Source organism: Chrysoperla carnea, chromosome 5 (assembly GCF_905475395.1).
Source record: "Chrysoperla carnea chromosome 5, inChrCarn1.1, whole genome shotgun sequence".
Taxonomy (NCBI): Eukaryota; Metazoa; Arthropoda; class Insecta; order Neuroptera; family Chrysopidae; genus Chrysoperla; species Chrysoperla carnea.
The window spans coordinates 65319825-65344638 of NC_058341.1; the positions used below are offsets into that span (position 1 = coordinate 65319825).

Genomic DNA, 24814 nt, shown 5'->3' on the forward strand with positions numbered 1-24814 from the left:
GGTTTTTTTTAATAGATAGATTGATTCAAGAGGAAGGTTTTTATGTATAATACATCGATATTATAGTAGAGCAAGGGGTTGAAAGGGATATGCTTCAAAAACTAAAAAAGTTGTGCATCGATTAAGCTCAAATATTGACACGATATACAACCAGCTTCAAAGATCTATTGTTTTTATCTACTTTTAACCTTCGGAGGGTAGAAAGGTGTAGCGAGAAAGTGGGAAGGAATTATCGAATATTTACAAATATACCTAAGTGGGGTATCAAATAAAAGAGCATGACGTGTACATTACAAAACTGTTATCCCACGCAAGGAACTGTGGAGGGAGGAGTGCAAGTGGGGATGTTGCCCAGCAAAGCGGGTAGTTCACAGCTAGTCTTCCTATAAGATACGTTACACTGGTTAGTTAATATTGCATTTTTGAAAAATTATTAACTTCAAATATGTTTTGATTCAAGTTCAAAATTTATTGAAACTACCAATTGAATATCCTAACATACACAACAATTTTGGGGGTCCATTTAGGCCACTTTGGGAATTGTATTAGAGGATTGTCATGCAACCGAAGGAGAAAACTGAGGCACAAATATTAAAAAACTAAAATCCGTTTAAGGTTGAAGATATTTTCAACATATCTAACCCAACAGCTATAAAACAATTGACAACCTATTTAAAATATATTTTAGATAACATAGACGCCTACTAGTCCATTGAAATGTTACAATTTTAGGGCCTACTGAACTGAACATTTTCTGGAGGACGCAATTTTATTTGTGGGACATGTAGGGGAGTCAATACAACCTTAACCCCAAGTTTGTGGGGTTGGCGCCCTTGTCCCCCGCCCGCCATCTTGACAAAAGGGGTAGAAACATATTTTGCTGTATCTCGTAAAATATTGATTTCTCAAAAAATTTGTGAAGACATAATTTGTAGCAAATTGTTGTGACTACAATTTTGTTTATGTGACTTTTTGCGATAAACTTAAAATTTAAAAAGTTATGAGCAAAAAAGTAACAAAATCAAAAATTTCTTTTTTTGCTTAATAACTTTTTTTCTTGTCATTTTATCATAAATTTAGGTGAGAGCAATATTATAGAGAATACGTTCATGAACATTTTATTAATTTTTGTTAATTTTTAACGTAGTTGCAGCGCTCCAAAGTTGACCGAGTTTATCAATGCGCATGATAACTCGGCTAAAACAACATGTTTACCTTACTCTCGTTTTTTAATAACATATTTAATAAGCTGTTTCTTCTTCCTCATGCTATTCTTTTAGTTGTGCCCAGTGTTGCCAACTTTCAATTCTCAAACCCACTAAACAGACGATAGAAAACCACTAAGACTTCTGCCATAATAAAAATTCAAAACTTTTAATTTATTATGAAGCAAATAAATGAAAATTTAAAACTTATATTTCTGAAATTCTATTTAGATTTTTATGATGATGTTCAAATAACTTTAGGTTAATAAAAATTCAATTAATATGTATGAAAACAGTTCTTTATTTAAAATAGAAAAACAATAGAGTACACATTTTTACTCTATAACAAACAATTTTTACCTATAGAATTTCTATTCTTAAGATTCATCAATGAATAAAAACCACTAAAAAAAACCACTAGCCACTAAAAAGTAAGTAATCCCACTAACAAAATATAAAAACTACTAGTTTTAGTAGTAAAACCACTAAGTTGGGAACACTGGTTGTGCCACATAGTTTGCCACGTGTAGACGTATTGAAAATTGTGAATATTATTTTCAGTTTAATCAATATTATTTTGACACACATGCGAGTAAAGGTCAACTCATAAACGTTTTGGAAGGATTAGAAATTTGGAAAAATTCAAAAACAACGTGTAACGATAACTCAAAAACGTATAAACTCAAAAATGAAGAGAGAAAAAATCTTTTAATGTAAAAAATGTTTCTTATCATAAAATAAATAACTCTTGTTTGAAACCTTTTTACGTAAAAATCACTGCTTACCCGTCGGAGCGCAAATTAGGTTAGAAACATTATATAGTATGTATATACAGGTGACTATTGTTTATACTTTAAATTACGTTACATATATTATGCATGTGTTTTTTTGTTAATCTTTCTTTATTTAGGTCAGGTTAGGCTGTTATATTGGCTGTCCACGAAGAATACACTTATGAATGTGTATTACCACCTTTTCCGCTGATAATTTCATTTATCAGCTCTTCAATCATTTTCAGAGGCTGAGCGACAACGCAGCACAAAATTAAATTAAATTTGATCCGTTCATTGTTGGATAGACGATCCGTTCGCTGTTGGATAGACGGCGACACTGTTCAACTTGTATATGCGGCAAGCCGCATGCTCTATATCTTGCCTAAGTGGAATTGCGCCTTTACGCTTTAACCAACTGAGATACTAATTAGGTTGATCTTTACCTAAATGATGTAAAAAAACAAACGAATGCTTAATCAACACCTTCTATACATGGTATTTATTTTAATTAACTTTCAAACACCTACTTAAGAACCTTTGGGTTTTTAATTCGAATATAACGATACTTTAAATCGGAATCCATCGAGCCGTATGGAAGATACGAGGTAATAAATTTACAGACAAATGTACATACATACACGCATACAAACAAGATATGAACGAAAAACATAACCACTCAAAATTTCAGCTCGATATCTTCGTTTTTAAGCCATCGTGCTGGCAGACAGATGGGCGGATACTCGGAAATGGATTAAGAAGGTGATTTTATGAACATAAATACCAAAATTTTGTTTCTTATCATCAGTATTTCCAAACGTTACAAACGGGGGGCTAAAATTAGTATACCTTGATATATATTTCATATATACAGGATATAAAAATTAAACCGTTCACAGTGAAAACAAAAAATGACGATTTTCGATGAAATTTCGCTCTTTTCTCGATGAATAGCCAACGAAACTTTCTCATTTATCTTTTTTTTCTGTATATCGCTGTTTTTTATAAATGCGAAAAATGACCTGCACCAGCTGGAAAAATGCTAAAACTTTCTATAATGTTTTTTACCCACCAAATTTTTTTCGTCTGGATAGCATGCATTAGGAATTTATCATTGGGTCATTCATAGACTCCGTGGACTATAGTATTGGGTACGGTGTTTATCAACAACGAACCGCTACCCTTTTCTCGTTTATTCGCTCTTTAGTCAACGAGGATTTTACCACTATTTTTGACCTTTTAACTCTCGTTAATTCACCCTCATCAAAAACTTTTTTTCGTAAAATCCCTGGAGCCTATAACATTTGCTTCTTCGCTATATGGCTAACCCGTTAATGCTCAAGATACTGTCCGACTGTTTTTCTGCACGTTCCCTAAACTTACTCAGAATGTTACTTTTAGAAAAGAATTTTTTTAGATTTACACATGGGGCTATTTATAAACAAGCTGAGAGCCTCTTGCTCTATTGGTGTATATCCCGGGGCAACCTAATCTGATACCTTCTCTATGCACAAAAATCACATCAATCCGTTGTTATAATTTGGCGTGAAAGAACAAACATAAAAATAAACAAGCTGTCATTGAGAAATATTAATATAGATTTTAATGATCTTTAAAATTATAAATAACTTTAATTATACTTATTTGAAATATAATAAAAAAAATTTATTAAAAAACTTAATTAAAAAAACTTAAAAAGCTATCACCAAATCCATTTCCAAATCCATCTTAGTATATGCTTTAAGTTTCTTGCTTAATTTTTTTTTCTATATTGCTAATGGTTTGCATAATTTTCCAAACCAAGATTTAGTTTTCTTACAATTATCGTTGGTGCAATGTGGACATCGTGTTAAAAATTTAGGATTTATTGCAGTTGCCCCATTTAAATGTTGAGTTACGATATCTGTTAATGCATCAATAAATATAGGATGATCATTTGGGGCAGCTGCTCGACGAATATTTTCCACTCCAAGCTAGAAAATAATCAAATTTTTAAATTTAACATAAAGAAATTTCATGATTAGTATCGACGCAGAATTTCATGATCTACAACATATCTTACGTCCCAAAAAACCTCTCTATTGGTCCTTTTATTTTCGAGCTTTTAATCTACTTTAATCTAAAATTTTCAGAGCAATGCTATACTAAAATAATTTTAAGCTCTTGTCGTTATTATAACTTTCTTATGGTTTTAATCGATTATTTTGACTATAATACGGAACACCATAAGAAACTTTTCGAAGAAAAAGTATCCCCAATTAATCACCCAAAAAAGACACAAAGCGCAAATGTAGCACCTAGACTGCACTTCGCTAATTCACAACTTTGTAGTGTTTTATATGTCTATTACAGTGGTGAGTGCATATTCATGTGTGAATTATGAATAGTGAAGCTTCGTGGGACATTGTAGAGTAGGAATGGCACGCGACACAATATTTTGGGCATACCACCGATCACAAAATTCACTATGAAGTATTATATTCAGAACGAACGCGAACTCGTTAATTCAATTATTCTGCGAAACGGATGACAAAATTGCTATCAGAAAACAAAAAATTCGTTGTTATAAAAAAAAAAGTTAACCGAAAAAATACGCAAAGGTAAATAAAAAAACTGTTTTCTTGCGATAAAAAAAAAGTTAACATCCAATGCAAAAAAGGAAATTAAGTCATAGATCTCAAAAAAACCTGTCGATTGAAGTCTAGTAAGTTCGATTTGGATGCGTAGGTGCCGAGAAAACTTGAAAAAATGAGCGAAAATAGTCGTTTTTATATTTGCTTATAACTTTTTTCTTTTTCGATGTTTATGTTTAAAGAAGTTGTGAATAATGGTAGGTTCACAAATCTTCAAATTTTTTTTAGCAAAAAATTTCGAAAATTTTTTGAAGTATCGTATTTTTTCGAAAAAAGGACATCTTTCGTAAAAACTTTCCTCTTGATCGAGGGGCTATGGTAGATCGATTTTTCGGGGCTTAATCTCTTCGTCTAGACGTCTAGACTTCTTCAATCATGATATTATTTTAGCAGCAAGTGAAATTTTTTAATTTTTGATGCCGAAATCGGGCAACGAAAAAGTTGCATTTTTTGAGATGAGTTTTGCGCGGTAAAAAGTATAACTCGTAGAACTCTGAAACTTGCACACGTTACTAATAAATACTCTACATTAAAAAAATATTTGCAATTGTTATCTTTCGTGTAACGACGCTTATGATCCCGTTAAAATCGAGTGATTCTGCATCCCAAAAAATGCACTTTTTTCGAGGCCCGATTTCGGCATCAAAAATTAATATATTTCACTTGCTGCTAAAATATCATGATAGAAGACGAAGAGATTAAGCCCCGACAAACCGCTCTACCAAGAGGAAAGTTTTTACGAAAAGTGTCCTTTTAAAAAAAATTAGGTGACTATTTTCGCTCATTTTTTCAAGTTTTCTCGGCACCTACGCATCCAAATCGGACTTATCAGACGTCAATCGATAGATCAATGTTAAGTCAAATAATTTTATTAAAGATTTTTATTAAGAATTTAAGAAATACAAAATTTGTAATTGCTGTTTTATTTTAATGTGACTATATGTGACAGGGGGATGGGGGAGGCTTTAAAATTGTAAAATTGATGTTAACGATAAACGATTGATTACGTTAATTAAAGATTCTCGGAACGGTATGGTAGCGAGCGTGCACACGACGACTTGAACCTATAAACCAAACAACTGTAAATAGAGTTAGTGATATTTTTACTCCCTTTCCCATGATCCAATTGAACTGACTAACAAATTTTCGTTTTTGTGTACCTACCGTATTTTACAGAGTGTGTCAGGTATTAATACTAATAATTCAACGTAATATTTTTCCCGTAATCCAATCAAGCTGAAACTTTGCAGGCAGACTAGTGGCGATGATAAAAATGAAAAAATTTTCGTTTAAAAAAATTTCTAGTACGGGAGAATTTAGAAAGGAAGTATAATAAAAATGTTTTTAGTTTAGTTTGTTTTTTTTGTTTTTACATATGAATTTTGCGTTTATATTTTAAATTTTACCCTACCCCTTGTCACGCAATGTCACATTTCGTTGAGGGAGAAAGGGTCCCTAATTTGTGACGCAATGAAAGGAAGGTCCCTTATTCAAAAAGCGAATTCGGTACCAGTTTGCTGTTATAGAGCAAAACTGCCTTGATAACAATCATAAAATTTCATGAACTGGTACCCATTTTCTAAAAACTGTTATTGAAATCTACATCCTGTTTGCGTGACTAACACGGTTGTTTTTTAAGACGAATTGTTGATGTGATCATTCAATACAAAGTTTTAAGGGGATGTATTTGGAACTTTAGAGCAACCAAATATTTCCACTGAAAGTTTTCTAGATAACAATAGGGTATTATCCTTAGTCAAAAATAAATCATGAAATTTAAAAAAGGTAAAATTTATGGAAAAATATACTTAAATATTCTGATTTCGAGTCATAAAAGCACATTTTTCTTATAAAATATTAAAATTTTAAAATCGTAATTTTTAAACTGTATATCACGTGACCTAAAACGAGTGTAAGCCCTGCTGTGATGTCATAGCGGTATGAGTCATAGACCATCAGTTAGTTCAGTGTAGACAGCTGGGTATAATATATACATAGATAATAAGTATTTATATTTATTATAATCAGATGTCTATGAATATATCTCTCAAACTTATTTGTGTTATTTCATATAGTGATACCCATATTACGTCATCAAATTGGATGCCCGCGTTTTTGATAGTTTAAAAAAGGTTTAAAATTTAATTTAAGTTTTTGGCAAGAAAGCGTGTGTATTTTTCCGAAATAAATTTTTTGTGGCTTTTTATTAGCAAAATCAACATTTTGAAGTACTTTTTCAAAAATAGTGGAATGCCCTATTCGTTCAAAAAATAATAATATGCAATTTTTTAGCCCCCTGCACCAAATAGCCATGTTGAGAATTTGAAATTAGTGTCCTTCATCTTTTACAATAATTAGATACACATCTGTATCAATTAGTTTGTAAGACTTAGTATTTTTTTTTTTGAATTTATAACAAAAGCGATTTTATTTTTTAGCGTAATGCTGAGTTTATAATTTTCGAAATATTGACTAAAAAATAACTTCAGAACCTGAATTTGGGTCATCTAGATATCCGATCTAGGACGTAATTAATTCCGTCACTCCTGTTCTACGTGAGTGACACAAATAATATGCATCCTACTCGTATGTTTGTGTATACAGGACACACAAACATTTCGCAATATTATACAAGTCATACAAATTATATTTTTTTATTATGAAACTAAATTTTTACATTTATTTCAAATTTTTTTGTATTTTATATCAGTTAAAGCCCGTCATATATGATACTTTTAATAACTTTTTCTATCTCAACACATTATACCACATAACATGTGAGGGTGAGACTGCACATTTCAATGGAAAACGCACAATAGTATTGAAATGGTATAATGTCGTGAGATAGAAAAATCTAATAAAGTATCATAAAAGGGGTTTTGATTTATATAAAGTACACACAATGTAAAAATTTAGTTTCATAATAAAAAATATAAATGTTCATAGTTTTACAGTTCGTTAGCCATCTTAGGGCTGTTGTCTCGCTATGACCATGGTGACAGAAAATTCTAAATTTGTGTATACTTATTACTGTAAGAAATAAAGCCGGAAAAAGGTCATAAGGTTGCAATTTTATAGAACAATATGACATTTTATAAAATGTTCGTAAGAGTATGTAGAACAAAGTCATATTGATTAGAAAGTGTGCTTTTACTATGCGCACACGCGCGTGCCATTAAAAGTTCGCCCATGCTAATTCTGCTGAAAAATCATGAAATTTGAGAAAAAAGGTCTTTGGATCTTATATTTTGGGGTGTTCTAAGCATTTTTTGTCTCGTGACTTTCTTTCCTCAAAAACACCGTTTTTGAGATACAAGTGATTGAATAGAAACAAAACCTAAATTTGATGAAAATTTGATTTTGTTAAAATTAACGATTATTGTGTGGTTTTACGTGTACGAAGGCAACAGCCTTAATTAAATAAAACCTTACCTCTTTTCCCAAATCATGACAGTATTCAATATCCATTTCATGTAAAGTTTCAATATGCTCATTTACAAATGCAATTGGAACTAAAATAAAATTCTTTCTGCCTTGTTTTACGTAATCTTTAATAGCATCATCAGTGAATGGCCCTAGCCAAGGTAATGGCCCAACTTTTGATTGCCATACTAAACAATATGGGTTAGAAAAACCTAATTCTTCCATAACAAGTTGAACTGTACTTCCCACTTCATAAGGATATGCATCACCACGGACCACAGCCTGAAAAATTATTATTATTATTATTTTAATCAATTTGTTTTTTCAGAATGAAAATGATAGTAAGAAGCACCTTTTCGAATGGAAATAATTTCTACCAACTAAAGTTTTCAAAATTATTGACTTGAGACAATTTTATTATTAGTCTTATTAATCATTACTATGAAAAATAAGCAAAAAGGCCCTATTATAAAGAAAACGCTATAACATCGAATCAAGTTACCTTTGTATGTTTTTTATAACTCTCAAATGAATGGTGTCAATTGAAACCATCCCTAGGAATGTCACACATTCGATGTCCACTTTGAAGGAGGCATCAAATATTTTACACCCCTGATAAAGAAATCGGATTCACGAATCGTAAGTTTCGGATTCATCATGTTATTTCAAGTGCTTTTGTATATTAAACGGTTACAATTTCTATTTTAAGGAAGAATATGTTTATTTATTTTGAATCCGGAATTTACGATTTCATGAATCTGACTTTTTTATCAGGATAGGTCTTATTTGTAACAAAGGAGGTGTATGGATAAAACCTTATTTTTGCCCCATCTCCTATATGAATTCTTATATTTATATGAAAGTAAATATTGAGATGAAATAAATATTCTTTACGCTTTCAAAATAGCTAGCTGCAATGTTCAAATAAGTTTGTGCCGTGGTGCAACTTCAATAAATTAATTTTATTAGCGCAGGATGGAAGCATGTAATTTTTTAATGTATTGTATAGTAACATAATAACAGTAAAATGAAATAAACAAGTGAAAACAAACAATTGACTGAGTTATTTGTTGAAATATACCATGGTATTTCATGGTATAGTCAGTGTTGATTAGGCAATCATTTGTTTTTTGCGTCATGTAAGCAAAGAAAGATAGTCACTCTTACACAAAAAGTAATAAGACTATCTTTCCTCTGACTTCCTCAGTTATTTACTCAGGTACTAATATACAATAGGCATATTATATAATGTTTCTTAACTTAATTTGCGCCCTCACGGGTAAACAATGATGCTTACGAAAAAATGTTGTTTATTTTTTTATAAGAAACATTTTTTACATTTAAACTTTTGTTAAGATCCACCCAATTGACCTATGTTGCACATTTACGAATTCGGTCTCACTTTTTACATCTTGACCACGCTTTAAAAATTTCAGTTTGATTTCTTTTAACGTTGTTGATTTTCGTGTCAACAGGCACACAGGCAGACTGAAAACCGGAAATGGGCTAATTGGATGATTTTATGAACACCTATACCAAAATTTTGTTGGTAGTTTATATATTTTTAAGCGGTACAAACTTGGGTCTAAATTTAAAATACCTTGATATATTTCATATATACATGGTATAAAATATGTAATTTGTATCACATGTTAGAAAGTGAGTTATTTAAAATAGAAAATAAGGCCTTAGCGATACCCCTCCTTTGATCAATAAATTCAGGGTGAAAATAAATAGTTCTGAACGAATTGCATTTTTAATTTTTTTTTTTTTTTTAATTGCCATATTTTTTCATGTCGTACAAAAATAATGACGTTTTTGGCTTCTTAATTAATTTAGAAATAGTGACTCCTTCAAAATTCAATACATGCTTCAATGGAACAATACACGATGGAAAATATGCTACTCTTTCTAAAGGGAGCGTTTATATTCCCCCTAAACTTTTAGACAAAAAGCGACAAAATGAACTGTTTCGCGTGCTTTATTTGTCATTTATATCCGATGAAGCTGCTTTTGTTCGTTACAAACATTTTCAGAGAGTAGCTTATTTGATTATTGCAAACCTAACCTAACGAGAATCGATCGATGATAATCAGGATGGTGTCAAAATGGATAATTTTCTACGAATCCATTAATAACTGTTAAATTTGATTTTTAAATTAATAAAATAATCAAAACCCGTTGATTTACTCCATTTTTAACACCCCACAAAAAAAGAAGTGTTATAAGGTTAACGTTTCTATGTATGTGTGTCTGTCAGTGGCATAGTAGCTCGCAAACGGATAAAGTGATTTTTATTTATTTATTTATTTATGTTTTTTAAAGGTAATTTGATCGAGAATTTTTTAGCTATGTTTAATGTGCAAGTTTCTTACCCGTTTCTTACCCGAAACAAAACTAGAAAAGAAACATAGTTAAAAAATCAAAATCAGTTCTTTCGTTTAGGAGTTACGATGGTAGAAACGAATCACATAAGACTTGATTTTGTTTCGGGTTTCAGAGATTTCTCTAAAATTTAATTTAAGCGTCATTAATTACTTATTTCCAATAATCAATTTTGTTGCAGATAGGGTTTATTGGTCAATTTTATTGCAGATAAGCCTTAGGGATTATTAAAATAGGTAATATTCATTCAAATGTTTAAAATTTGCCCTCATTAAATGTTTTTGATTGCTTTTTATTCAATTCAAACAAATTTTGACTATTTTCCTATGCTAGAGTTTAATTTAAACAAGCCGTGGGTAGGGCCTGCCCTCGAGGTCCGCACGAATAACTTCTCAGCATGATAAATAGTTACAAAAAATTAAAAAAAAATAAAAATTCGACCGACTCGACCGAATGTTATGAAATTCTTTTCGGATCATATGGCCGTTAATACGCTTCGATCAACTACTCAACGTGGTATCGGTGTCGAAAAAAATGACTACGTACGTATATACACAAACATACTTCTTCTACAAATTGGTGTTAATGCCTTGTCCTGATCATGAAACGTAAAAATAGGTTGTAAATTTCGATTTCGAAAACCGGACCTATTAAAATAACTTCCTATACTCGGAAGTTAAAAAAAGCCCTTTTTTCCTTTTTTTAAACAAAAAAGAAGGAAGAAAAGCTAAAAAAACTATAAATTCTTTACAATAACTTCATATACTGGGAAGTTAAAAAAAACCTTTCCCTCCATTTTTTTAAGCAAGGAAGAATGAAGAAAAGCTAAGAAAAATATATATTCACTCAATCTCCCACGAATTACACGTCCTTGTAACAAATATTTCCATAATCCTCATTTTGTAGAATTTTTTTAATTTTAATTTTCTATTTCTCAATTTTCCATGCAGTTTCGACAGAATATTACACATTCTATCAACTACCTATAAACTAATTTTAAACAATCGCCATTACGTTTTGAGGTCTGGTTGACCTTTTTTATCTATTGCGGCTATTAATTAATGCTCGCGTGGAATATAAATTAAATTATAATTAATAAAAAGAAGTAAACACCTTTAACGGAAGAGAATGAGCTGAAAATAAAATAACTGTTTCCTTTCTTTTTTCTTCTGGAATTTCTTTTAACTCAGCACGTATCCTCTCAGCTACTGTTTTTGCTAATAATGGATGCGTTGGCCATCGGTCAATTACACTAAATGTAATACGACTAGGAACCGGTCTGAAAAATAAAATTACATAGATATAGGAAATAGTATAGTTTGTAAGTAAACATAGGTAAATATTTGAGATAGTCTGTGGATTCCAAAATTTAAACGGGATGTAAGCAGTATGAAGTGTAGAGGTAAGGAGAACCAACTCCTTGTATTAAAAAAGTAGTCGTCAAATGCATCAAATTGGTGGCGCCACGTTAGCACGTGATAAAGAAAAATTGTAAGTTTTAAAAGAAGTGCTCAAAGTAATAAGAGTAAGATAAAAATCTAAACAAGTTGTTAGAGGAGGATCGAAAAGTTCCCATCTAACACAAAGAAATAAATGTAAAATAAAGATCTAGAAAAGGATAGAAAAGGATTTCTACGCTAGCGTTATTTTGATGGGTTTTTGAGTTATAGTTTTATTGTGATTTACTCCTTACGGCTGACCGCTTTTTCAATTTTTTCCCATAAAAAATGGTTCTTCTTACCTGTACACTCCATAATAAGCAACCATATAGAATCAAATCTACACTGAGAACAAGGGAAAAAAACAATTGACTGAGTTAGTTGTTGAAATATCTTGAATAGAAAGTATTGAATGTCAGTGCTTACATTATTTTTAATAAATTAGAAAAGTTTAAAAAACCAACACTCCATAATATTTTCGGTTAATAGCTCGTTCCGTAATTAACAAATCAAATAACTTAAACAAATAAACAATAATAACTTAAACAAAAGTTGCAAAGTTTGATGGGGGACATCTTGCTTTTGATATCAGATTGGACTAAGTTCTCCAGGTTGCTTTAATGGTCAATTTAGATCCTAAAATGTAAGAGATAGAATGACACTTTAAATTAGAAAGTTTAAAAAAAGTTAGTTCATAAAAAAAACTAATATTTTTTTTAAAAACATTTTTTCGAAAATCGTTTGCTTTCGGAGGAAATGCGACTTAAAAATATGTCATTATTGCATTTAATCGAAAGAAAACACGTTAGCTACTGAAAAATGTTTTTGCCTTTTTCAAATGATCTTGATCTTCAAATGATCTTGAAAATTTATCTGGATTTAAAAGTTATTAACACAGACGAATGAACTTCCTTGCCCCCTTGGATATTTTTGTCTAAAAAACTTTTCGAACACTAGCGTATTTTCTTTCAGTTAAATGCAATAATGGTATATTTTTAAGTCGCACTTTCTCCGAAAGCTCACTATTTTCAAAAAAATGTTTTAAATAACAAATGTAAATTTTTTATGAGGATCAACTTTCTAATTTTAAGTGTTATTCTATCTCTTACCGTTTAGGATATAAATTGATTATCAAAGCAACCCGGAGAACTGAATCTAATCTGATCTTCTTTCTGGCATCATGTCAGAACATGATGCCCTCCATCAAACTCTACAACTTTTGTTTAAGTTTATTTTTTTTAATTGGTTGACTACAAAATGAGCTATTAGCCATAATAGATTAAAATAGCCAACCCTGTATAAACATTATAAAGAATGTTTCCGGTTTAGTAATCAAACTGGAAATTTATATTTAGGACCACGAAACAAGCAACCATTTCCTTTGTAAGATTGTTAGGAAACGCTTCATTTAAGAAATATCGATTTAGCAATTTATAGAACCATAATAAACAATAATACCGAAATAATCTAGCAAAACAATACATAGAATAAAAACCTAGGTTATTTTAATATTATTAATTAATATGGCTCCATAACTTAACAAACTTCCAGGGAAATTGCTGCTTGTTTTGGGGTAATATATACAAAATGAGTCATTTTAATCTATAATGGCTAATAGCTCGTTTTCCAGTTAACCAGTAAAAAATAGCTTAAACAAAATTTGCTGAATTTGATGGGACACATCATGTTCTGACATCAGATTGGACCTAGTTCTTTGGGTTTCTTTAATAGCCAATTTAGATCCTAAACGGTAAGAGATAGAATAAAACTTTAAATTAGAAAGTTTATCCTCATAAAAAAAATAACATTTACATCTAAGCTCTTTTTTCGAATATCGTCAGCGCTCGGAGAAAATGCAACTTAAAAATATGTCATTACTGCATTTATCGAAAGAAAACACGCTAACTGCGGAAAAATGCTTTATACAAAAGTTATCAAGGGTAATAGAGGATATTTTCCTGTGTCCATGACTTTGACCTACAATATCAATAAACATTAAGCGTATTTTCTTTCGATTAAATGCAATAATGACATATTTTTAAGTCGCATTTCTTCCGAAAGCTAACGTTTTTCGAAAAAATGCTTTAAACAAAAATTGTTAGTTTTTTTATGAGGATCAACTTTCTAATTTAAAGTGTTATTCTATCTCTTACAGCTTAGAATCTAAATTGGCTATTAAAGAAATCTGAAGAACTAGGCCCAGTCCCCCATGAGACTCTAAAATTTTTTTTTATAGTTATTTTTTGATTGGGTAACAACAAAACTATTATCCATTATAGATTAAAATGACCCACCCTGTATATACATATTGTCACTTTAGCTATGTAACCCGAGAACATCCTGTATAATGTGTACTAACCTTGATGTAAAACACGTTGTAAAATTCTCAACCCGCTATCTTGGTTTGTTTTTGAGTTATCGTGTTCACGGACAGATGGACAAACGGAAATGAACTGATTTTATGAGCACCCATACCATGCATTACATACCAATATTTCTAAGCATTACATATTTTAATGCTACACTTAAAATACTCCTGATTTATTAAATAAATACTGGGTATAACAATGTTTCAAAAAAAAAAATCAACATACCTTGTTGTGTAAACGCGATAAATTTCATTAAAACTAGAACCAGAAGTCGCACAACTATATTGCGGGTATTGTGAAAAGAAAACAACTCTTGAAGCTCCATCTCTAAATAAAATCAAACAAAATAAGATTATAATTATAATATTAACCGTATCTTAAGAGATAGCGTTATAGTAAACCGGCTGATGTTGACATATAAACACTCCAGTAAAAGAAGGATTAAACCTCAAAATTATTTCCTATAACTCCGATTAATTTGAAAATTTGACTTTAAGCATATAAGACCCCAAGAAAAAAAAGTTATATGATGCCGAGTAGTGCTTTTGCTCAGGGGTTGGTAATCAATCCTTCTAGGGGGTGGAAATATATATGTTGAAAATGACAACGAGCATCGGAGAAATGAATTCTAAGCATAAAGTGTCATTCAGTTATATTTGCAAAACTCAAAACTTTGCTTGATTCCAAATTTTCATCGAAATCGGTGCTATAGGTCAAAATTTAGAGATTTTGTCTTTTTTCTCCTCATTTATTGGAGTACTAGTTGATCTCATATGACTAATAAGTGAACCGACCGTCAACCGCTCAAGTTGCGGTGGGTGTGGATTTGAGAATTTGCGAAAGTGGTAAAAAAATTTAAGTCATATTACTCCGGCTGAAATTTGTTCATAAATAATGGACATCATACTGAGATGAAAAAAATAATCGTCTTCATTCATGTGAGAATACGTAAAATTCATGTTTGACCTTTTTAAGGGCAGTGATCACTTATGAATGGTTTGATAGGGTTATCTCTCTAAATCTATAATTTCCAGAAATTTTAACCAAATCCAAAATAAATGCTAAATGTGTAGGGTCCTCCCTTATTAAAATTTATAAAAGAGCATGTTCTTTTTTAAGACTGGGAATTTGAAAGATACCGCACTTTAGATTCGTTTTCATATTAGGTTAGGTAACTAAAATCACCGCTCGGTAGGTTTTCAAAGTATTTAAAATGTTTAAATTAATAGAATAGCAAAATTTTGCGCTTAAAAACAGCCACTATTACACCGATTATCATTATATACGAAATAGTTGAGAAAATAAGAGGGTGTAGAAAAAAGTCAGTTGAGTCGACAAGTGTGAACTTTAAATTTACACGGAACTTTTAATTAAAAAGCTATTGGATCTCATATTTTGAACCATTCTAAGCATTTTTGTCCATTGACTTTTTTTCCTAAACTTCCTCGTTTTACAGATAGAAGCGTTAAAAAACAATTCGTTATATTGATAAAAATTTGATATTGACGACATTAACGATTATTGTGTGGTTTTCATTAAATATCTGATTAAAACCCATTGAATCTTTTGGAAATTTTGGACATTTCTAAATAATTTTTGCTATTTATGACTTTTTCACCTTCGCCGTTTTTTTAATACTTATAAATGCAACTGCTTTTGCTAATAAGTGCTATCGTCGATTATTACTAGTAAAAGATGTCGGCGTTTTAAAAAAAAATCGCTGTTTTAGGCTAAAATTTTATTATCTACAAATTTGATGATTATCGAGTGTTTTTGAACAGATATTTGATTAATAAACCAACTAATTGTATATTTATGACTATTTTAAACAATTTAGTATCTTGACATTTTCTATAGAATATATACCTAACCTCATCGTTTTCGAGACACAATTTATGTTGATGAAAATGTAAAAAATTCGATTTTTTAGCTTCTTAGTTCTTAATCTTCTAGAAGTGTTCAGAATAGTCAATAATATAAAATCAATTGGTTTTCTATTCAAATATTTGATCAAAACCACTCGATAATCGTCAAAGTTGTTGATAACAAAATTTTAGACAAAAAAATCCTTTTTTTAAAACGTCGACATCTCTAAACGGTAGGGTTAGATGAAAAAATTCATGGAACGAAAATTATTAAAAATATCCTAAATATAAGATGCAATTGGTTTTAAATCAAATATTAGATCAAAACGACACATTAATTATTAATTTTACCTTTATCAGATTTTCATCAAAATAACGAATTTTTTTTTTAACACTTGTTATTACGAACTTGTAAGCGCGCGTAAATTTAAACACCATATTTTCTGATTAAACTGACTTTTTTCTACACCTTCATACGAACATTTTACACCCGGCCCCATAAAAATCACGGGTGCACTTTTAAATTTTGAACTTTTGGTCATTTTTAGGTTTTAATGTCTCGATTAAAATTACATCGGACGATAAACAATTCTAGTAAAAAGATCGAATCGATTTACTTACTATTGAAATGATTTTAAATTTTGGGGTGTATCAGAGGTAGATTACTTTCAAAACTCCAGTCGGAATTAAAAAAACAAAAATTCTAAATTAAACCTTACTTTTCAACTTGTTTGATTGTATCCTCTGTTAAAGGATCTACATAACGAAATGCAACATATGCCTTATGAGGTGCTGTGCTAGGAGATGTTTTGTCTAATTGTTTACATAACAATTCGCCTTGTTTTTCAGTCCATTTTAATATTGGTGAGCCACCACCAATTTCGTTATACTTTTTTTGAACTTCAGGTGTACGTCGTTTTGCAATCCATGGACCTAACGTACTGTAAAAATTTCATAACAATTAATGCGGGGCCAATTATTAATCATGAACCTATTGTGGGTTAAATCTACCGGATTTTGATAATCAATTCGGAAAATATTGATAGAAGGCAAATTTTTTTTTAAATAGGTTTCTTTCATTACAGAGAAAAATAGTTTTCCGGATCCGAACGTTCCACACTACCTTCTGCACGCGGTTTTGGGACAATTTATCTCTATATTGTTTTCTTTGGTGACGTTTTCTTGAATATCTCTACTTCTATTGATCAGATTAAAGCGAATACAAAAAAGAATTGTTTGTTATAATTTCTGCATCAATGTTGTAAAAACCGCAGTAACCGAATGTTTTCAACTTAAATTCGTTTTCTCAAAATTGAGGTTATGTATCGGGCTAAAATTTACCACACTTTTTTATGATCATAAGTTACATTTTTTTCCTCAATTTTAACTCAATTTCTTCATTTTCATAAAGTTATCAGCGAAACTTGAAAATATGAGGTTACTGCAGTTTTCTTGAAATTTTGAAGTTATTTTGCTATGTTTTGGGTTCGATAGCATGCAAGGTTGATGCAGAAATTTATAACAAACAATTCTTTTTTTTTATTCGCCTCAATCCGATCAATAAAAGCAGAGATATTCAAGAAAGCGTCACCAAAGAAAACAATATAGAGATAAATTGTCCCAAAACAGCGTGCAGAAGGTCGTGCGGATCGTTCCGTAACTGGAAAACTCTTTTTCTCTATTTTTTACAACAAAGAAGCTTATTAAAATAAAATTAAACTTCTCTCAAATTTTTCCGAATTGATTATCAAAATCCGGTAGATTTACCCCACTACCTAGGTAAAAGAAATTAAAGAAAATATATACATCCAAAATATTAAAGGAAAATTTTACCAAAGTTTCAAACAGCTCAAAAACCATTGAATTTTCAACAGCAATAGCTCATTTAAAATCTATTACTTTCTAGTTTTGGAATCTATTGCTAAAAAATTTTTAATACCCCTTGCTGTTTTGTAATCATGGTTGAAAGCGTAAGAAATGTAAAAGCGTACAAAAAGTAAAAAAATTTTTAATCAACAAATTTTTTAAGACTACTCGAAAGTTTGTTTATTTTTCTTAAAAATGAGCTCTGAAAAGTTCCTCTACGATATTTTAAGACCAAGATATTCGCATTCCAAGCAAATTTAAAAGCAATAAGTTTTTTTGAAATTTTTAATCAACTTACTAGCATGTATTGTGTTTACTTCCTTAAATTTTGTGCCTAAAATATGAAATTCGGTTTTTTGACTTGTTTTAAAAACGAAAAGTGGAAGAGTGATAAAATTTTCAACAAAACAATATGCCAAGCCTTAAAAGAAGGCAGTTAAGTTTTCGACTGATATGAACAAAATTTCAGTACGATGATAATTTCAAAAGATATAGGATTTTAAATCCAGAAATTTCAGTTTTGCATGGAAAGCAGATATCTATATCCAAAAATCTCGTACAGATATTTTTTAGAGTTCATTTTAAAGAAAAATAAACAAGTTTTCGAGTGGTTTGTAATTCGACAAACTTGGGAACATTTTTCTTTGGTCTAAAATCCACTAAAATTATGAATCTTTAAAGATTTTCGAAAATATTTCGAAAACGACGTTTCCTTATAACTATTTTAAAGATAATTTTATCTATATCTTTAGCAAGTATTCTTTGGATTCTAATAATATGAAAAAATGGGTATAATTTGTTGAATTAGAAATTAAAAAAAAAATTATTATATCGAAAAATGACAGAGGAAACCAATTTTCGTAATGAAATTTCTTACAATATTTCATATCGACTGCCTGCGCCCTTTTTCTATAATCAATGGAAAAACATAATCCCTATATATTATAAATGTGAAAGTAAGGTTGTTTGTGGCGCATTCACGCAAAAACTACTGGTTGAATTTAATTGAAACTCTACAATAATATAGCTCATACAACAAACTAACACATGAGCTATAATTTATAAAGATATATACAAAAAAATTAATTATTTGACATTTCACTGCGCCATCTATGAGAATCATTTCGAACCGTAAAATAACGATTTCTGTAAAAATGGTAACAATACAATTCATGACCGTCTCTGTTCTGATATGCTCAATGAATTATGACTCTTTTACATTTAATTTAAAAAAGAAAAATTGAAAACTGTAAATACAGGGTGGGCCATTTTAATCTATACATCTAAATATCCTGTTTTTAGTTAATTAATCAATAAATAACTTTAACAAAAGTTGCAGAATTTGATGGGGGCATCATGTTCTGACATCAGATTGGATCTAGTTCTTTGAGACTCTTTAATAACCAATTTAGATCCTAAACGGTAAGAGATAGATTAACACTTTAAATAAGGAAGTTGATCCTCATAAAAAAACAAACAATTTTTTCGAAAAACGTTAGCTTTCGGAGAAAATGCGACTTAAAAATATGTCATTATTGCATTTACACGAAAGAAAATACGCTTAAAGTTTATTCATATTGTAGTTCAAAATCATGGACACAAGCAAATGTCCTCTATTTTCCTTGACAACTTTTAGCTAAAGCATTTTTTTGCGTAGTCAGCGTGTTTTTTTTTTTTTTTTTATTATTAAATGCAATAATGACATATTTTTAAGTCACATTTTCTCCGAAAGCTAACGCTTTTCGAAAAAAATGTTTTAATCAAAAATTGTTAGATTATTTTATGAAGATCAACTTTTTAATTTAAATTGTTATTCTATCTCTTACCATTTTGGATCTAAATTGGCTATTAAAGAGACCCGAAGAACTAAATCCAATCTGATCTCAAAACATGATCTCCCCCATCAAACTCTACAACTTTTGTTTAAGTTATTTTTTGATTAGTTAACTACAAAGCTGAGATATTTAGATGTATAGATTCAAGTGGCCCACAATGCATATTTTACCTGTGTAAAAGAATCCCTATCCGTATTTCCAGTGTTAAGGAAGGGGGGTAAGTGAGAGCAAGGAAGATGAAAGCTATAATATGGTGGTCTTTATCAGTCTTTACTTATAAACCCAGCGAAGCGGCGGGTATCAAGCTAGTTTTTGTATAGTTGTATTCAACAAAATCGGCTGTATTTCACAACCTGTATTTTTTATTTAAAAAAAGTGTATTTAATGCTAGATACAAAAGTAAAAACGTTCCTTTTTAAGTTTCTCAACAAAATGATGAAGTTAACGATACCGATCATCTACACCGTTTTTCGCAATCATTGAAAACCCATTATTATTATTTACGAAACAAAAATCAATTTCGCCTTAACAACTGTATATTTTTTAAAAATACTGAAGGGGGAGAAAGGTTCGTATTTGGTGATTCGCCAGTAATAGAAAAAATAAATTAGTAGATAATGATCCGAATTTTTAGTATGTTATAGTTAACGAAATACATTATTGTATAAAACAAAAATTTGGATACCTTACCGATCAATTAAGAGAGTAATTCTTAATTAAAATACACTAAATAACATAAACATCCTCATAACAGGTTATGTTATTTAGTGTATTTTTAATTAATTAATTCCTGATCGATAAGATACCCAAATTTTTGTTTTATACAATAATGTATTTCGTTAACTATAACATACTAAAAATTCGGATCATTAACTACTAATTTATTTTTTTCTATTACTGGCGAATCACCCTCCTTAAATTTAACACAATAAAGTGATGTATTGACAGCTATCCATATTATCAATTACTAGAATACACTGTTGTTCTAAAATCCATGAAAACCATAATATTCGCTTATAGTCGCATCAATGAATGTTTTTACTCAGGAGTCCTCAATAACAGCTCCGAAGCAGCATTCTATAGGTGAAAGAATTTTTTTAATCGGTTAAGTAGTGAACTCAAAAATAACAGTTTGTATATATTTTCATACAAACTTTCATCCCCTATTTCACCCTTTTAGGGAATGAATTTCAAAAATCCTTTCGTATTCGAAATTTCAAACTTATTTCATTAGAGATTTAAGCTGGGCGTCGATATATCAGTCGCGACATTGCCTATTCTCCCTCCAGGTTATTTCCCCCCTCTGAAATGTTTCTGATTTTAAATAATATACAAAAAGAATTATTTTGAAAAAAAAAAATCATCAAAATCGGAGCTGTAATTGAGAACTCCCTAAGAATGGCTATTTTATGTATTCCTTTATCCGACTATTATGAAACTATAAAAAAAAAATCAGCTGTATCTAAAAATCAGTGTACTTAAAAAAATGTTCGGAGAAACAAAGTTTTATAATTCAATTTCCCAAAAATGAATTAAATGATGGTAAATACTATGCCATTTGTTAGAGAAATAGATAAAAAATTTTACAATTTTCGTTCTACAATTTCATAGATAATTGTTTTTGTACTAGGAAACATCATTTTCAAGTAATTTTCTAAAATTCTTAAAAATTACATAATTTTTTTTTTTTTGGGCAAGTTGAACAATCAGTATTTTTTTCTCCTCTTGACCTTTGGCAACCATCAGGTATTTTTCAGTATAATCTTTTGACTACTGATGTCCCGTATATGGAACAGAAAAAATTTATGGTGCCCAGATTCCCAAATTTGTTTCCAACGGCTGTTTTTTTTTCTTTTTAAAATACTATCTAATTGAGTAGTTTAAAACATAAAATTTAATAAAAAATCAAAATTTTTTTCATAAAATCAAGTTTTAAAATGTCCTATATACAGGTCATTGGTTTTCAATGGTTGTTATTCCATTAGGTATTATACAGAGTGTGTTTCTTAAGTTGACATATGCTTAAAACATTAAAAATAACTTTTATCGATAAAAATGTTTCAAGCAAAAAATGTTGGATGAGTGGGCAGACATTAAACTTGAACTAGGTTTTCAAGCTCAATGAAAAGCTGACTTAACTCCATAACTGATAATCGATTGATGAACACTTTACATTAGAAAGTTGTTATCGATTAAAAAAGTTACATTTTTTAACCGACTTCAAACAAAAACGAAGGAGGTTATCAATTCGACTTTTTTTTTTTTTTTTTTTTTTGTTACCTCAGAACTTTTGACTGGGTGAACCGATTTTGATGATTCTTTATCTATTTAAAGCTCGTGCTTCCAGTGTGGTCCCATTTTATTTTGGTCCAGTTCTGACAACGGCTATGAGAAAACCGTAAAAATCTTAAATTTGTATTAAGTATGCACGACAAGAAGACGAATAACTCAATATCACGCCAACCGATTTCGATGATTCTTTTTTTAGTGACAAATTAGTTAGTGTACTTCAGATTCACTAAAAATCACTAAATAACAAAAACTTTTAACAAAAAGAAAACCGACTTCAAAAGAAAAACTTTTCCAAAACAAATTAATATGCACTAAAAAGTAAAAAAATAATTTATAATATAATGTAGTTAAAATTATTGTTATTTTTGGAGTCGGTGTCAGCCAAGCTAATGTAGCAAACTGTTCTGTCAGAGTTGTTTCCTTAGCTGACACCGACTCCAAAAATAACAATAATTTTAACTACATTTTATTATAAATTATTTTTTTACTTTTTAGTGCATATTAATTTGTTTTGGAAAAGTTTTTCTTTTGAAGTCGGTTTTCTTTTTGTTAAAAGTTTTTTTTTTCGAAAAATTTTTCCACGAACCGTACAGTTTAAGCAAAAACGGACTGAAAAATTTTACCCAAAATTGTTTTTTAGTATCGAAATTGTTAACAGCTCTTCGAAAAAATTTTCCAATAAATTCAATGAAAGTAGTTTGTGTTTTCTAAAGAGACCTTTTTTTGTTCAAATTGAATGAACAAACGCTCAAAAAGCTAGTTTTTGCTATCAATTAATGTCTCAACTATTCGGTTTACAAAAAAATATTTCAGACAAAAAATATTTGCGTATCTAATGGTTGCAGTTAAATAAATCAGAATGAGATTTCGAGCCTGAAAACTTAGATCGTATTTGATGCCAGTATAAGATGTGTGCTATGCATTTGAAACTAACATTTTTCTTTTGAAGGATTTTCCTCGATTACATTTATTTATCAATTTTCAAGCATATGCCAACTTAAAAAAGCAGCCTGTATAATAAATAGAAAAAGTTGGTTTCATATATTTATGGGAAGAGTATAAAAAAATCATAATAGCTGGTAGTCAAATAGCTAATTTGATCGAATCAAATATTAAATTACAAAATTTAAAAACATACCCTTGAACTGGCAATTGAATCATATCTCTGTCGGTCATGATTCTATGCAAATAGTCATGAACTTGATCAGTTTTCTGTGGGCCACCCATATTCATCATTACGATGGCAGTTTTAGGATTCTCAGTAGACGTTGATGCATGTTTTATAAAACCTTTTAACGCGTTCCCTTTAAATGAATAGAGTTTTGGGCTGATTAATTAATTTATTGTGGCAAAATTAACTTGACTTTTCTTTATAAAAATTTATGTAACATATTTAAATTATAATATGTAAATAAAGTTAAAATCAATTATTATACTACCTTTAAATGTTTGTAAGCTGAATCTAAAAGCCGTATTCATTTTCTTTTTAGTTTATAATGGTTAAACAGAGTTAAATTTATTCACTGATCTTTTTTAAACTAAATGCACTTAAGAATGTCTATGTGACAATTTGAATTAAAAAATAATTGGAAAAGTTCTTTGTATTTAAAACTAAACTCTTTTAAAACCGGTGTTCCCTACCTAATAACTATATTTTTATTTTACATAAATTAATTAATAATGTCGAACATGCATGTAATCATTGCATAATAATAATCATAATTTAAAATAGGTAGATGTTTATGGTATGATTGTATGAATTGACAATCATTAAAAATTTTAGGTTATAATATAATTGTATACGAATAAGATTATTAATTATAATCTTAAAAAATAATAAATAATTTTTTTACAGAATTGATAATTTAATATTTAGAAATCATATTCAAATTAAAAATAATAAAATTATTTGAAAAATATTTTGTTTATAACGATACTGCTAGAATTATGGGTACATCAGGGTACATCATAGATGGGTACATTTTCATTTCGGGCGCTTTCTATAAGTCTAAATTCCTAATGCGTTTTATTGTTGAGATAATTAACGATATCGAACAATTTATTAACTATCTATAGACCCAGAAAAATTCGCCATTGGGCATGATTAATTTTCGTTTGGAAAATTTTTGCAAGATCCCGTTTAAGACATGCACCTGAACCTAAAAGTGCAGGTTGCCAGTGAGTAATCCGGTAGTATATGGTTTAAACCATGGTAAAAGTTTAACCTATTTTTTTTAAACAATTCCGTATCTCCTTAAACGTTTGAACTACAATTATATTTATATTTAAAAATATGTATAAATAAATTACTTATCGTAAAAAATAATTGAAATTGAACCATTTGCAGTTATCGTCGGTATTATAAATTCGTCCTGTGAAACTTAAATATCCAGCAAAAAATTATGTTGCACACGTGAATGTAATCCGTAAAAAATTTTAATAAATATAAAATATCCCAAATAACTCTTTTCACAGCTGCACAAATTTTACTAATTCTTTAATAGTCCTATAAATTTTCTATTGAAATTTTTAATAAGTCAGAAAAACTCTTAATAATTCTTTTTACAGCCGCCAAAAATTATAAAACACTCTTTTTACTTAAAAAGTCTTACTCTTTTAGTAAGTTTTATCTTTTATTAACTCTGAATAACTCTTCTGGCAGATTCCGAAATCTTGGAATTATTCCGACTTATAACGTCTTATTAAAATTTATTCAGAGATTATAAGACTTT

The 24814-nt window shown here is 29.7% G+C and overlaps 1 protein-coding gene across 1 annotated transcript; it reads right to left on the reverse strand.

Annotated features, from left to right (window-relative positions):
- Positions 1–3678: 3678 nt before the first annotated feature.
- LOC123299820 (ferrochelatase, mitochondrial) lies at positions 3679–23775 on the reverse strand. Its single transcript, XM_044882195.1, has 7 exons — positions 23522–23775; positions 23221–23386; positions 16809–17030; positions 14450–14551; positions 11530–11695; positions 8041–8313; positions 3679–3948 (listed from the first exon to the last, which is right to left on the reverse strand). The coding sequence occupies exons 1-7, from the start codon at positions 23559–23561 to the stop codon at positions 3742–3744; spliced, it is 1176 nt and encodes a 391-aa protein (XP_044738130.1). The 5' UTR covers positions 23562–23775; the 3' UTR covers positions 3679–3741.
- Positions 23776–24814: the final 1039 nt, after the last annotated feature.